General features: G+C 41.2%; 1 protein-coding gene across 4 annotated transcripts in view; it reads right to left on the bottom strand.

Annotated features, from left to right (window-relative positions):
• vps13d (vacuolar protein sorting 13 homolog D) overlaps window positions 1–13,522 on the bottom strand; it is a 74,616-nt gene extending 61,094 nt beyond the window's left edge. For 3 of the 4 annotated variants that reach the window (XM_085394963.1, XM_085394965.1, XM_085394962.1), the window contains exons 1-12: window positions 12,816–13,522; window positions 11,694–11,895; window positions 11,204–11,281; window positions 8,279–8,469; window positions 7,800–7,880; window positions 7,134–7,250; window positions 4,281–4,385; window positions 3,632–3,802; window positions 2,308–2,408; window positions 965–1,133; window positions 448–549; window positions 49–238 (exon numbers count right to left, since the gene is read on the bottom strand). In XM_085394963.1, the coding sequence (XP_085251089.1) occupies window positions 49–238; window positions 448–549; window positions 965–1,133; window positions 2,308–2,408; window positions 3,632–3,802; window positions 4,281–4,385; window positions 7,134–7,250; window positions 7,800–7,880; window positions 8,279–8,469; window positions 11,204–11,281; window positions 11,694–11,790 (1,402 nt within the window). In that variant the 5' untranslated portion in view covers window positions 11,791–11,895; window positions 12,816–13,522. The remainder of the gene's footprint in view (window positions 1–48; window positions 239–447; window positions 550–964; window positions 1,134–2,307; window positions 2,409–3,631; window positions 3,803–4,280; window positions 4,386–7,133; window positions 7,251–7,799; window positions 7,881–8,278; window positions 8,470–11,203; window positions 11,282–11,693; window positions 11,896–12,815) is intronic. The other variant, XM_085394964.1, reaches the window with a different exon arrangement.
• Window positions 13,523–14,933: the final 1,411 nt, after the last annotated feature.

Here is a 14,933-nt window from a genome sequence, read left to right on the forward strand (position 1 = left end):
CTGTTCGCAGCTGGCATTTGTCAAAGGTACCACGATCGCCTAGCTCACCAAGAATATTCCAAGAGGATGGACTTTGCAGGAGTTCTTGTGGCCTATCTGGATCCTGGGACTCTCCATACCAGCCCCCCCAGCCTGGGAACCACGATTGTAGGTACTGGATCATTCCTGAACTCCCGCTCTTTGGAACAGATGTTGTAGATGAACACGTCTGGGGCTCACTGCTGGGCTCACGTGCATTCTGACAGAGGTGACACGGAAATAAGATGACTGGAACGTTCACAACGATCAATGACCGTCTGAGGAGGGATGGCTGCATTTCTTGTAGGCTGACTAGTTTAAGGGTGGGGGTGATTAATGACAACACAATATCTGAAAGGCATTTACGTAAGGCTGGGAAATGACACAATAATGTGTTTTTTGTTTAAAATGAATAAAACCTGAGAATACCTCTGCGATTACTTCCTGCTTTCGAAACCACTCATGGACAACTTCTCTGAGAAGCTGCAGCTCTTCAAAAGTCTGCTCCTCCTCAACCCGCTCCAGCTCACTCTAGATGAAAAAGTCCAGGGAAATGTTCTCAGAAGAATATAATCTTGAAAGATCAGTACAGTACAAATTAACTGCCTTCCTATCCATGCACTTGGACAGACAACAAGAGTGAATCTAAGAAGATAATGAGGTTAATGTGTTTTAGCTGGAAACAAATCCAACAATTTCACACACTTTTCATGCCATCACTGTTCAGCTAAGCAGGATTGTATACAAAAATATCTTTCTTATCTATAGAAAATGGTACAGATGTGGGCAACAGGAGTATCTGTTAAGGGATCTAGCCATCATTCAAAAATACTCAACACTGTGTACTTTTGGCAGTTTTTATTAGTAATAGATTTTTTCTTTTCATATTAGCAACATGTTATACTGAATGCTTATTATTCATCTCGTCTTTCTCTTACTGAAGTACCTCTTCCTGAGGACTCAGTGGAACTCCTTTGAGTCTTCTGAAGTAGAGGCTGGTGTAGGTTAGGGAGTCCCGGGCGCGCTGCAGGGCAAAGTCCCAACTGCCTCGCCGCCGTTGCTCGTTTATGTCACTCAGGTTGGCTTGGATGGCAAACATCCACCACTGTCGGCAGCTGCATGATTTCAAAGGTTTATTAAACAACAACCCGAGTATTAAAATACAGTACAGCATGTTATCAAGTCTACTGGTAAAGGAAAAAACAGACATTATTTTGACCCGTAGCAGAGTGGGGAGAATGTGACTGAACACTTGGGTTACTGACTGTTCTGAGCAGCGGGGTTACGGTAGCTGAACTCAGGAGAGACTTTAGAGTGTGGAAAACTAATCCGAGGAAATAAAGAGGAAATTCCATGGCCAAATGGTAAATGGCCTGCATTTGTATAGTGCTTTTCTAGTCCCTGAGGACCCCAAAGCGCTTCACACTACATTCAGTCATTCACACACACATTCACACACTGGCGATGGCAAGCTACATTGTAGCCACAGCTGCCCTGGGGCGCACTGACAGAGGCGAGGCTGCCGGACACTGGCGCCACCGGGCCCTCTGACCACCACCAGTAGGCAAACATGGGGTTAGTATCTTGCCCAAGGATATTTGGCATGCAGCCAGGAGGCAGCCTGGGATCGAACCACCGACCTTCTGATTAGTGGCTGACCTGCTCTGCCACCTGAGCTACAGCCACCCAAATAGTTTCAGGTCTGAGCAGCAGAGCTGAGGAGAGGCAGCTGCAGACTGAGGCGGAGCAGAGTGGATGCTGGATCAGAGGCTGGAAGTTTGGTGATCAGTGTTTGTGTGTCTGCATGTAGCTACGGGCCAGGCAGATACACAGTAAACCACAGGTGGAGAAAAGAACTTGTAGGCATTCGTGTGCTGTGGGGGCAAATTTGATTTGAGTGTACACCTTCAAGATATACCTTCAAATCAAGCTATCAAGAATCACATCTATGTTTTATCATCGAACAAAGTGTCCTTCACCAAAGAAGCAAAACATGAAAGAAAGGGACAACGTGACCAGCATAGGGATAAAGTAATCCGATTACAAAGGTTCATGTTTTTGTCATAAAAAACTAATTTCACCTCCTGATTTCCTATTCGCAAATATCAACTTTTTAAGCGAAAGTAATAGTTTATAACTCAAAAGCTAAAATGTCTTTGGTTACAGTCGCTAGTGTTATGGAGTTCAATCAAGAGAGGTAAGAAAACGGAATTCAGTTGACTGCAGTCTGCAATCTACTGACATCCAGCAGTGAGATCTTCCACACTGTACCTTTAAGTGTGAACTTACTTTCCTGAAATAGGTACTTTTGGTCTCCACTTTCTGTAAAACATCTCCCTTTCCCTGCGATCCAGCTCTTTAAGGAAGGCCATGATCTGCTGGTACTGCACCTAAGAGGCAAGACACACAGACAACAAACATCATCCAAAATTCTAGCCTTGGTCTGTGAAAGCTCTAGATTAGGTTCAGTTCCTAAGGATACAAGGAATGCTTCAATGGAAAATCCATACATCCATTTTCTACTGGTGATCAGGGGTCAGATTGTGGGGCAAGTAGCCTGAGCAGAGAAGCCCAGACTTCCCTCACCTAGTCCACCTCTTCCAGCTCATCCAGTGGGACACTGAGACGTACCCAAGCCAGCCAAGAAATGCATTCTCTCCAGTGAGTCCTGGGTCTGCCCTGGGGCCTCCTCCCTGTAGGACACCTAGGAGCCGTCTAGTAGGTATCCTAGTCAGACCCCCCCTGAACTACCTCAACTGGCTCATTTCGAGGTGAAGGAGCAGCGGCTCTTGTCTAAGGAAGAACCCAGCTACCCAGAAACTCATTTCTGCCGCTTGTATCCATGATCTCATTGGTCACTACTCATAGCTTGGCGCCACAGGTGAGGAATGCAGATTGACCAGTAGCTCAGCTCTTTTATGCTCAGCTGTTTCCTCACCAGAACAGATCTGTACAGCCCCAATCCATCTGTCAATCTCACGCTTTGCTCTCTCTTCACTAGCGAACAAGACCCCGATACCTCCTTCACCTGGGGTTCTAACTTTTCCTTGATCCTTTTCCAGCTGAGAGCCATGGTTTCAGACTTAAGAGGTGCTGATTCTCATTTCCACCACTTCAAGCTCAGCCTCAAATCACTCCGCTAAAAGCTGGAGGTCACTACCTGGCCATGCCTAGATTTTCTGTATATAAAAACTATGAAAAATCAGTGACAAAGGGTAGCTCTAGATGATCCCCTTAGTTCGAGCACATCCTCTGGTCCCTCTTCTGAAACAGGGGAACCACCTACCCAGTATGCCAATCCAGAGGTATCGCTCAAGACAACGTTGCAAAAACGTGTCAGCCAGGACAGCCCTACAACATCCAGAGCCTTCAGGAACTTTTAGGGCAAATCTTATCCATCCCAGGAGCCCACTGTACAGTTGTTTACCTACATCAGTTATCTCAGCCCCAGTTATGGGCAGACACTGCTTCAATCATACATCCCCACAGCATGACTGTGGGATTATGGAGATCCTCAAATTATTCCTTGGGGATATGAAACCCTCACATATATAATTTTACGAAAACAGTTGTCACTGTTTAAAAAAAGAGGGCATTAGGTTTTCATACAGACCTGTGAAAGGCGTAAAGACATAGACTCCAGCTGAACCTGGCCTTCGATTCGTGGGGTGTGTCGGGACCTCAAAGGCTCCTTGGAGGTGTTTCTTCGGAGCAGCACAGAGGCACACACCGGCTCAAAGATGTACTGATGCTCACGGCTTTGCATACACTGGCTCATAGCATCCTGTTAGTTAGAAAAACAATTAGCCTACTCATATGGGGTATCTCTTTTGAGAAAATTTTACTTTTGATCTATCTTTGTATAATCACAGATCAGAATCCAAGAGGATTTCTAACTGGTGGACTATAAAAAGAGGGGTGGCAAAATAAAAGAAAATCATGAACCCTTGATCCTCACAGTATAACAATCAGGTGGACCTGTGATGCTGTGGGCATCATCTGGGTCCCTAGAGGACTATGGTCATCAGAATAAACGTCTTTTGAATGTGTTGTAATGCTATGGAAATTATAGTTATTTGATACAACCCAAACACGTTTCATCATCATCAAAACAGCAAAAGAGTGAATGTATTTTGGAAGATTGTTGTTCATTCTATCAGCGTTTTAGTGAACTGAATTTTAAAGACAAGCCATCCAGGTGGTCTTCAGAACTGAGCTGTAATACTCCAGTGATTTGCCACCAAGTTCACCTTATGACTGACCTGGATCTGGTTAATGGGCAGCTTTCCCAGCATTTCACACTCAGTGTCCCAGTAGACACTGAAGTCTTCGATCTCCAACTGCTTTTGTCTGAAGAGCTTCTGGACCTGCAAAAGAAAACCACCACTAACCTCAAATCCAAAGACCAAACCAAGTCCTTAATCAATAAAAGGAGCAGTTTACCCTCTAACCTCTTTTGTAAATGTGATGCACATCTGATATTAACTGACTGATTGACTGATGTCATTTTAGGGCATGTCTCAGGGTTAGCTGACAGATTAACAGACTGATGGCTCTTAATGGAAGTGTTTGATAATGCTTCTAATTTTCCACAGAAAAAAATGAATAGGCACACAGAATCTCTTTTTGTGATACTCTGCTGCTCATCAGTAATACTTAATACTTAAATAGTTAACAGTATTTAGTGCTTTCAAGGGAAATTTTGCATTAATGTAACACAGCATTAAGGAGGATGACTTGTGATTAGGCATCTGCACGTCTAGTTGACTAGCCGACTAATTGTCAGTGTTGTCACTGGTCGGTAACTAGGGGTGGGGGAAAAAATCGATACTGTGTAGTATCATGATATTTTGTTTGCTAATAATGTATCGATACAGGGACAGCAGAAATCGATATTTTGTTACACAAAAGGTTCTTGTGCTCTGACTTCAGAGCATGTTGATCCTTTTTCTGAGCAAGAATCCTGACATTCCTTCACTGTCCAAATGTGTTTAACTTATTTTTGGCAGCAATAAACATGACTGTTTACTTATTTTAATTTAAGACATGTTTTATTTTAATTACGTTTAAAACTTTTTTATTTAATGTAAAATTATATTTTGTTTTAATTTACTTTCAAATTCTTCAGTTGCTGAATGGGCTGCATAGTTTTCATAAATTGCATAGTTCAGAATAGCTATAATTGTACCAGATGGTTGCATTCAGTTAAGTTGGACTAGACTGTAATACAAACCGTTCAGTTTGTCAACAATAAAACTGACTGAAATGAGAGAAAGACTGAGTGCGAGACTTTGATATCAGATAAAATGAATATTGATAAAGTTTACCTTTATGTACAGAATCTGAATATCGCAAAATATTTTTAAAAAATTGCAATAATATCGTATCGTGCATTAAGTATTGTGATAATATCGTATCGTGGGATGTATGGTGATTCCCACCTCTATCGGTAACAGACATAATAGTCTTTTAATCTAATAGTTCAAATTTGAATTGATGCCCAATGCCGGTAAGTTATTGTCCTAAATATTAGGCAGACATCTGCCACGAGATGGCACACTGTTGTTGAAAAATGGCGTAAATCTGTTAATCTAGGCCTGTTGTTTTTGCTAACCCTATCAGACTGAGATCACGGATATACCCGGAAATTAACTTTCTCCAAAAGGTGGGTTAGGAGTTCAATCATTCAGCAGGGTTTCAGAGTAGAGCCACTACTCATCCTGGATCGAAATGAGACACCTAAGGCCGTCACCTCCCGGGTAAGGTGCTTCGGCCAGGTATGGCCTACCGGAAGGAGGTCCAGGGGTAGACCCAGGACAAGATGGAGAGATTACATCTATCAGCCGGCCTGCGAATAGCTCGACGCTTCCCTGGATAAGCTAGAGGAGTTGGCGAGAGAGATGTCTGGGCTTTCCTGCTGTCATGCGGCCCGACTTCAGATAAGCGGAAGAAAATAGTTGGATGATTTATTGATTTATTATTTTAGATTTTAACCTACATTGAAGTGGTTGTCATGAATTTTCAAACCGCATGAATCATAATGCACGGCATAATGCTCCACTCTTTTCAGTTGCAATTTAATTGATCACATTTTAGTAATACCAAGTGATATCTTTTATAGTAACATGTTGGTTTATTTTAATTGTTTTTCGTCTGCTACTTAACGGTGCAAAACCTCATGTCGTGCATTATCAACATTACGCTGTGTGTAATGTTGCCACCAACATGATTTATTATTAAGAATGTCCTTAATAGTTTAAAATGCCTTTGTTATTAGTTTTTGACATTTTCCATTAAACGGTTCTCAGATGTAACTGAGTATATATAATAATGCAGTAATATCTTAGTGTTTCTTAGTTTCAGACTAGTCACCAGGAACATCCCTGTGTAATGACTGCCCATTTCATGAAAGAGGCTGAGAATGATCAGAACAAGAATAGATGACATATTAATCCACATCAGTTAAACTTTCTAATACAAATATATATGTTTACACTATAAGCTAAAGACCCTACAATAATACAGAGAAAACCCCAACTATGGGGTGATAACCTTCTATGAAAAAGCACTTGGTGACAGTGGGAAGGAGAAACTTCCTTTTATCAGGAAGAAACCTCCACCAGAACCAGGCTCAGACAAAGGCAGCCATCTGTCATGACTGGTTGGGGTGAGTTGGTTATGGTGCTGTAGGAAGATGAGAAGAACGTCTTATGGTAATGTTTTTTTGTTGTTCTTGTTTTCAGACAAACACAGGTAATTTCCTTCTTGTCTTTTCAATTTCCTTAGTTCTCATTCATTGCTACAGCTGCTGTTTGTAACCGCAAAATGTCATGATGGCTGCCAGTCCAAACTGAGAGTAGCAATAGTATGAGATGCAATAAGTTTACAGGTCTGGGCTAAGCTATAAAGTGAAAATGTCAATACATAAATCAGTATGCAATGGAAGAACTTGTTTACAATGATGCACACAGTGTTTTTGAACTGCTTTGATCAGAAAATCTTTATGTAGCAATAACTAGTCTTACAAGAAGAACAGAAAACAAATGGACTACTGTATCATCTGTTCTCATGAATATAACAAATGATTGGATTTTATGAAATCAACTAACACTTACCAATTCCCTGGAAGGGTTCTGAGCACATATATTTTTGATGCAAACACCAAAGGAAAAGTGCTTCTCTGGGTTGGAAAAGTCATCCTCAAATCGTAGATGCACATTTTGGATCTTCAGCTAGACATATAAAAAAAACATCATTTAGTCACAGTTCAATCTGTAACTCAAGGTCAGACAATGAGAACTACCTTAGTACCAAAGAGTTAAGATAACTTTTTAATGAAGCAAACCAGCTGTGTCGTTGTTCATAAATGAAGAAATTCAAAGTCTGCAGTAAATGTGACCCTGAGAGAATTGTGCCTGATGTGTGTATTCTGTGTAGTTTGTAACCCATTCATTCACATGTCAGGTGTTCTCAACAGGCCAAAATGACCCTCTGGTCACCGCCTGCTCCTTGTTCAAAAAAGATCACAAGCTGACTGCACACGCATGCACGTTTCTATTTTCAGAGACTTTTCAGGAAGATTTCTTTTAAAAGCTGCTTCATGGAAGAGAGGAGGTTATTTATTTATTTTTAACTGCTGAAGACAAAACCACCGCTGAGATCTACTGTGAGGGCAAAACATAAAATGGACCAAATTCTGTTTATCCGTTGGGCTGTTTGTAATAATTATTTATATTATTATTTGTTTTTGATATAATCTCAACTGGTATCTCATGTCTTACCTCAATATTTTCCACAATTCTGGTGACTAATGAGGCAGTCACAGAGTACCAGTACGACTCTCCTGTCTGTTCACACTCATTCTGAAAGAGCCAAAGACATACGAAAAATACATTAAAGATAACTGTGCTTAGTAGAAAAGCCAGACATCATAAAATCACTGTATGAGATAAAAGCGATTCCTGTGACTTCTGGATGGACAGACGAACAGACAACTTGTCATGTCATGAGCTCGTCTGGATATAAGACAGAAAATAATTTTATCACAATCAAAAATAATAGTTAGGTGAGATAACCTTAAATTGTTTAGGCGAGAACTGATGCAGTGGCCTGCATCTACAATTTACAACGGTGTTTTCACTGTGTGGCAAAGTTCATTAGTAACCAGACAATTAAATGGCAAGACAAACTTATTGTTACATTGTTATTTTTTATTTCCACCATTTCTGGGAAAAAAACAAAACACTTTTGATCTACTTACTTTGAATTTGTCCTCGAGAGCTTTGAGGAGGCGTTTTTTGCGTTCTCTCTCCTCGTCTATGTCCCTCTCCCTATCATACTCCTGCAACTGGGCAGGGCCAACAATCAGGTTGAGCTGGGACATGGAGATGACCCATGGGTCACTGTGAGGCCGGTAGAAAGGGATCTGGAGAGTGATCTTTCCAATGAAGCCTAGTAAAAGAAACAGAACAAGTACTTTTTAAATTCATGTCTGTTAATCATGCATTGCAAGGCTTGAAATGGCTTTTAAACTCCCTACTGAGTAATCACTCAGTAACACAAAAAGAACCTGACACATAAGGCACTGCAGTGCTGTGGAAGTTTATTTTGTTGCACTTTGTTCACCACAGCTTTTCCCACTATTTGAGAAGGTCCAACGGAAAGCCATGATTGGACGATGGAGACCAGCAATGCTGGTTAGCCTCCCCTGACACCACCGCTGAACCCACTGCTCCAACCATCCCCAGCTGAGCCAGAAACCACAACCCACCAAAGACTCCTTACAGCATTTGTGCTTATTCCACTTGACTGCAGCAACACCTTTCAAAAACAGTTGCAACAAAAATTATTCACACTGTGTTGTACAACCTCTTCTTTTACCAAAATGCTGTAATGCTTTGAAACTGAAGAGAGTAATTGCTGCAGTTTTGAATCCAAAAGGTATCCTTTGTCATATTTTTTGCCGCCACCCTTTAAAGCCTGAATCATGAAATAACTGCAAACTGGAAAAATAGAGACTTAGCGGGGCTGCATTTTGATGCTATGTCATCTTAAATCGGTCATGTGATTTGGATTTAAGATAAGATAAGATAAGATAAGATAACCTTTATTAGTCCCACACGTGGGAAATTTGTTTTGTCACAGCAGGAAGTGGACAGTGCAAAAGTTATGAGGCAAAAATTAGAATACAATAAGAATAAATACAGTACACAGCTGTACAGAATAGAATAAAATAAAATACTATATACAGTAGAATAAAATAAAATAAATATACAATAAGATAAAAATAGAATACAAATACTATATACAACTGAGTAAAAATACAACGATGACAGAAAGGATTATTGCACTTGGTATTATTGCACATGTGTGGATGTGTGTGCTTGATCAGTTAAAGTCTTTATTATGGAGTCTGACAGCAGTGGGGAGGAAAGACCTGCGAAATCTCTCCGTCCCACACCGTGGGTGCCGCAGTCTCCCACTGAAGGAGCTGCTCAGTGCTGTCACAGTCTGCTGCATGGGGTGGGAGATGTTGTCCAACAGGGATGACAGCTTAGCCGCCGTTCTCCTGTCACTCACCACCTCCACTGGGTCCAGAGGGCATCCTAGAACAGAGCTGGCCCTTCGGATCACCCTGTTCAGTCTCTTCCTGTCCCCAGCAGAGATGCTGCCGCCCCAGCAGACCACGCCATAAAAGATAGCAGAAGCCACAACAGAGCCACAACAATTTGTTGGCGTGTCTGTCGTCCCCAGAGGGTTAAAGGAGCTTCGCAAGTTACTAAGCATCAAGTCTATTCGAACCAGCGTCTACCATCTGCTGAGGCATTGGTGGAGCAGCTGAATAACACCTTGAAGTTCATGCTTTGTAAGTTCATTCACAGGGATGAACGCAATTAGAATCCTGGTTAGACTCTCCCTTTGAGTTACTGTTCGCTCAGAGTGTTGGATCTGGTTAAAAAAAACTGGGAGAAAAGTCCAAGCCCAGCTAAGAACGAAATTCAATACGTTCTGGACCTGAGAGCTGAACTTCACACATTGGTGAGGTTATCTCACGAAAATCCGCTCCAGGCTCAGGAATGTCAGCGCAGACAATTTTCACTCATTGCTCCCTTCATTCAGCTCAAAGTTACTCGCCAAGTGACAATGGCCCTTTGTTGTCATACAGCCAGTAGGGGATGTTCACTATGCAACGGTACGGTTGGATAGTGGGGGTGCCACACAAATATATCACCTCAACCTCCTGAAAGAATGGAGAGAGGCTAAATCACCTCTCTGGTGAGCCTGGTTAAAGAGATCGGTTGGGACTGGAAGTGCCTAATTCACCCATTCCATCCTTGCCTCATTGTGACAAGCGTATCACACAGGCCCAGACAGCAGATGTTGCTGCTGGACTGGGCTAGATGGCTTCCCGGCCGGTCAGAAGGTATGTAGCAGGGTACGGTCGGCATAACACCCCACTGTTAGAAAGGCAATGATAGAGAAAAACTTGTTTGACCTAACAGAGAAAGTCCTATCAGATAAATAGGAAAAAAATAATTTAATGCAGAGCCAAAGATATCCACTACAGCCTTAAGCATGTTAGGTAAGAATTTATGGTAAACAGTATCAATGACTGATACTGTAGAAAAAAAATCCAGAGCAGTTCCCTGCATCGAAAGCTATCAAAAGATAACTATAGACCTCCAAAAGTCGAGTACAGCTTTTGAAAATCCCACTGAAAAGGGTGAAAAACCTGCCATTTGCATAATAAAGATCTGAACTGACTTTCCAACTTTTTAAAAATAATTTCCTAACAAAGGGCAAATTCAAAATATGGCAACAATTGCCAATAGAGCATGGCATCAGGATTACGTTTCTTTAGTTCTATATGACACTACTTGGATTACAAACACAACACAAAAGGCTTCTGGTACCAAATAAATGTGGAAGGAAATATTGATACAGAGATATATTATATCCACTGCCTCTTTTGATACACTGATGCCCAAAATCAATTGTTTTATGAAAACATGTAGGCACTCTGAAAATATTCTGTAGCCAGTCTGACAAACTACTTGGTTGACTGCTGGTGATTTCACTTAGCAAATAAGTGACTAGTAGTTCTGTGTATTCATACAGATACAGATCTGTTTAAACAAAGTAGTTGTCTCTACACTATGTGCAGATATCAGTGAATGTGTTTCACCTGCTTTGACTTCGAATGGTAAGTCAAACTCTCGAAGGGCATCCTTCCTCAGAGGGAGGTTCTCTAACTCCACCGCACCTGAGGAATAACAACAAACAGATAAACACCATGTTTACTAGGGCTGCTGCACACTCCTTTAAAAGTGTCTGAATTCAGATTGACCTTGACAGTTTTTACACTGTCTTTAAATGATTTTCCAAGCACACTCCCTTTGACCACACACAGTTAACATTGAGCTGCAGATCATTAAAACAGCAGCAGATCAAACCACTATTAGTCCACCGGCATAGCAGAGGTGTGCCAATCTTCATCCCCCTGAAATAAATTTTACTTAGAACTAATATTCATAAACTGGTTAAAGTGGAGTGGCAGCCATCTAGTACAACAGACTAGGGTGAGAGGAAAATGGACAAAGACAACAAGAAGAAACACAAGCAAATATGAAAGAAGTGAAGTTACTCGCCTGTACAATTTCAGCATGTGTAATTACCTTTCAGAAGAGCAATGGAAAGTTGATCTGTATTTAGGTTGCTAACATATTTTCCTAGGTATGTGTTCAGCACCCAGGCAACAAGGCCCTCCAACATCCTGATGGCTCGGGGGTGATGAGAGCCACCCGCGGTGGGAGAAAATTGTGATGATGAAAGATTGACCCTCTTGATTGCAGGTCTTACGAGGGAGCCGTTAAATGTCTAATAAACATAGCAAACAAATTTCTTTTAACCATTTGCATAATGTTCCTACAAAATTCTAGTAAATTGCTACAAGTCAGATACAGATAGATGACAGCTTAAAGAAATCAAGCTGTAGTGGTTCAGAGATAGCACTTGTACTCTAAAATGAAACATTTTGTCTTAATGGGACTGGTTTCGTGTGGGATTTCAACTACTTGGTCAATAGGGCACACACTGAATTGTACGAGAATGAAAATTGTGTGATTCATATACTATAACCTTCACAATCATCATACCACTACTATGGGAGATTTTTGCCTGAGGGGTCAGAAAATGCTCTCCAACACCACCATTAAAACATTAAAGTATGGTGTCTGTTGGAGCAATTATGTTTAGCCCTCCTGTAAGATCCAAGGACTGAAGCTACTCTATCAGCATGTGGTGGCTGAACACTTTACTAACACAGGTTTTCCATGAAATGCCCTTTAACGTGTCACTTGTGCAGTGCCCCACTAAGAGACCCGAAATTCGTTTCGTAATCACACATATTTATTTATAAGCAACTGCGGTGCGGTTTTGGGGGTGTAGGCTTGCTGTTCTTTAGCCAAATGTAGCAGCCAGGCTGTGATAACCTTCTCTGCAAACTGGTATCCTCACAAATCAGCGGTTTTGCAGCTGGTTTCATCACCGAAATACTCACGGCAGGCACCAGGCTAAAGCTATCCAATCACGTGTCGTCAGAAACGGCTACTATTAATGAAGCAACGACATAGTCATATATATGGGATTAGCGGCAATGTTTTGATTTATCCAGTGTTAGCACAGAAGGACTAACTGGAAATTCCTCAACTGGAAAGTCAGCAGTTAGCTATCATATGCGTGTTACAACAAACATCGGTCAAATGTTACTCTCACGGACAGCAGTGCCACTGACTCACCGCCAAAGACGACAGCTGCCTTATCGATCCATCCTTGAGTTCTTGTCAGTACCAGCCTATTGCCACTATCAGTGGGTGGCCATGTCATGTCAGAGCACTCAGGACAGGACTTTAGAAACATTTAGCGGGACAGCAACAGCAACCCAAGGTAGTCAAATATGTTCCGGCATTAAGGAAGGGGCACTAGCTAAATAAGGGAAAAAGTGAAACTGAAAGCGGACTTATTGACAAGCGTTATTCGTCAAAAGAGAGCACCCAAGTCGAGATGGCTGTAGTGACGGGTGATAGCAAGGTAGCCAGTATGCTAAATGCTAAATCTAGCATGTTACAGAGCTCACAACCCGCTAATCTAATAAGCAACTGATGGCAACACTGCTGAGCTTCTCAAAATAAAAAAAAACAACAACCTGTAACTGTCGTATTTCAATGCGTTAGAGTTATGTGTCGCTACATTGTAAATAACACACTTCCGAATAATGTCGAACTTCACGTATACTTCCTGTCACATGACAAAAACAATTCTTCTCGTGTGGCGTTGATGAACCACGGGGAAAATGAATGATACTAATATCTCGTCGCAAAACTAATTTCGATAAACAAGTAATTGTTAATGATGTACAGCCAAAAAACTAATCTTCGTACAGCACACTTGTTCCCGTATTTCGTTGATATTAGCTGTCATTTAAAGTGTTGGCGTATAAAAAATGTAAATCCCGTGTGCTGTCATTAACAAAGGAAAGAGACCATAAACACAACACGAGAACTTCCGGTACTAGGTAAGTTGGCAATACTGGAGTAATACCTGAACTTCCGGTTCATATCGTAAGAAAGAAATATGCTTTATGCAACAGTCTGTGTAATCCCGTGTGCAGGAATATAAAAACATAGTTAAACACAAGCATCCGCACATGACGACGTGTTTTCACATACGAAATCGTTTCTACCTCATAACTTCCGTTTATATCTTTCAAAGTAAAAGTCCTCCTGAAGGCAATAAAACAACTTGTACATTAATAATTACACGGAATCAGATAGTACTGATAAAGCACGTGTGAAGAAAAAATAAAACACAAACAAAAAAATAAATAAAGTACACAAACTGATTCATGGAGGGGTTCTGAAGCCTGTACAAGTGATTCTTGTTCGTGGCAGATACTTGAACCACCAGAAGGGACTTCCCAGGGTACCTGTCCCTCCTCTACGGAAAATATGTGAGGGCTACCTCGGTGCCCTGGATCCCATCATAGAAGAGTATGAGTTAAAGCAAGCAAAACAGATGGTGGAGACGTTTATGAAAGGAGGAGGTGTTGGAGAGGAACTGCAGAGAAACCTGGTGAGGAAAGCATGCAACACTGACAACTGGGTGAGCTCATTTACTGCCACTAAAAGAAAGATCCAAGTTGCAGTGAGCGGACATAGGGAACTGACTGATAATGAAAGAAAGTATGGAAATTCCAACTCGTGATCATGCTATAGGGAAGGAAGAAGATGGAATTACATAGGTCTGCATAAGGATTGCATATCGTGGATAGACAGGTGGGATACCCCCCGAAATAAATCGCACATCATACTTTATAGATGGCATATAGATTCGGAACTGATAACCATTCTGATTGAAAAGATGAAGTGAATCTTTATTGGCCTTATGAATTCACAATGTTGCATTAAACAGTAAAATGAAACACTGTTGCAGCAAATGTGTTGATATTAATCCAAAAGAGAACTTGTTTTTTGTTAATTGCAAGTGGGGGTTTGAGGGATGCAAGTGAAATTTATATAAGTCTGTTTTTCTGCTCACTGTGCTCCAGGTGCTGCCATCAGTTTCTAATCTGACAGCTGCTCATCAGTGTTAAAACATTTTATGTTTAAATGCATTGGGTTAAAGTTTACTCTGTTTCAAGTCTGACATTGTCCCACAGCCTGATTTGGAAACTAGTTTATCGCCAACAAAGTGTGATACATTTTATTGAGTGAATGCGATTCCCGAGCAGTGGCAAAGGTAGGATTTTGTCTAGAAGTAATCACACATTAATCATTACATTTTTTGTTTATGAGCAGTTTTAGTTTTTAGTCCAATAAAATACCATTCTTTAAGTGAGCTGTGGTACTGCATTCAAT

This window comes from Rhamphochromis longiceps, linkage group LG20, assembly GCF_057381845.1.
Source record: "Rhamphochromis longiceps isolate RC_006_pf linkage group LG20, R_longiceps_female_GT1.1, whole genome shotgun sequence".
NCBI classification, from domain to species: domain Eukaryota; kingdom Metazoa; phylum Chordata; class Actinopteri; order Cichliformes; family Cichlidae; genus Rhamphochromis; species Rhamphochromis longiceps.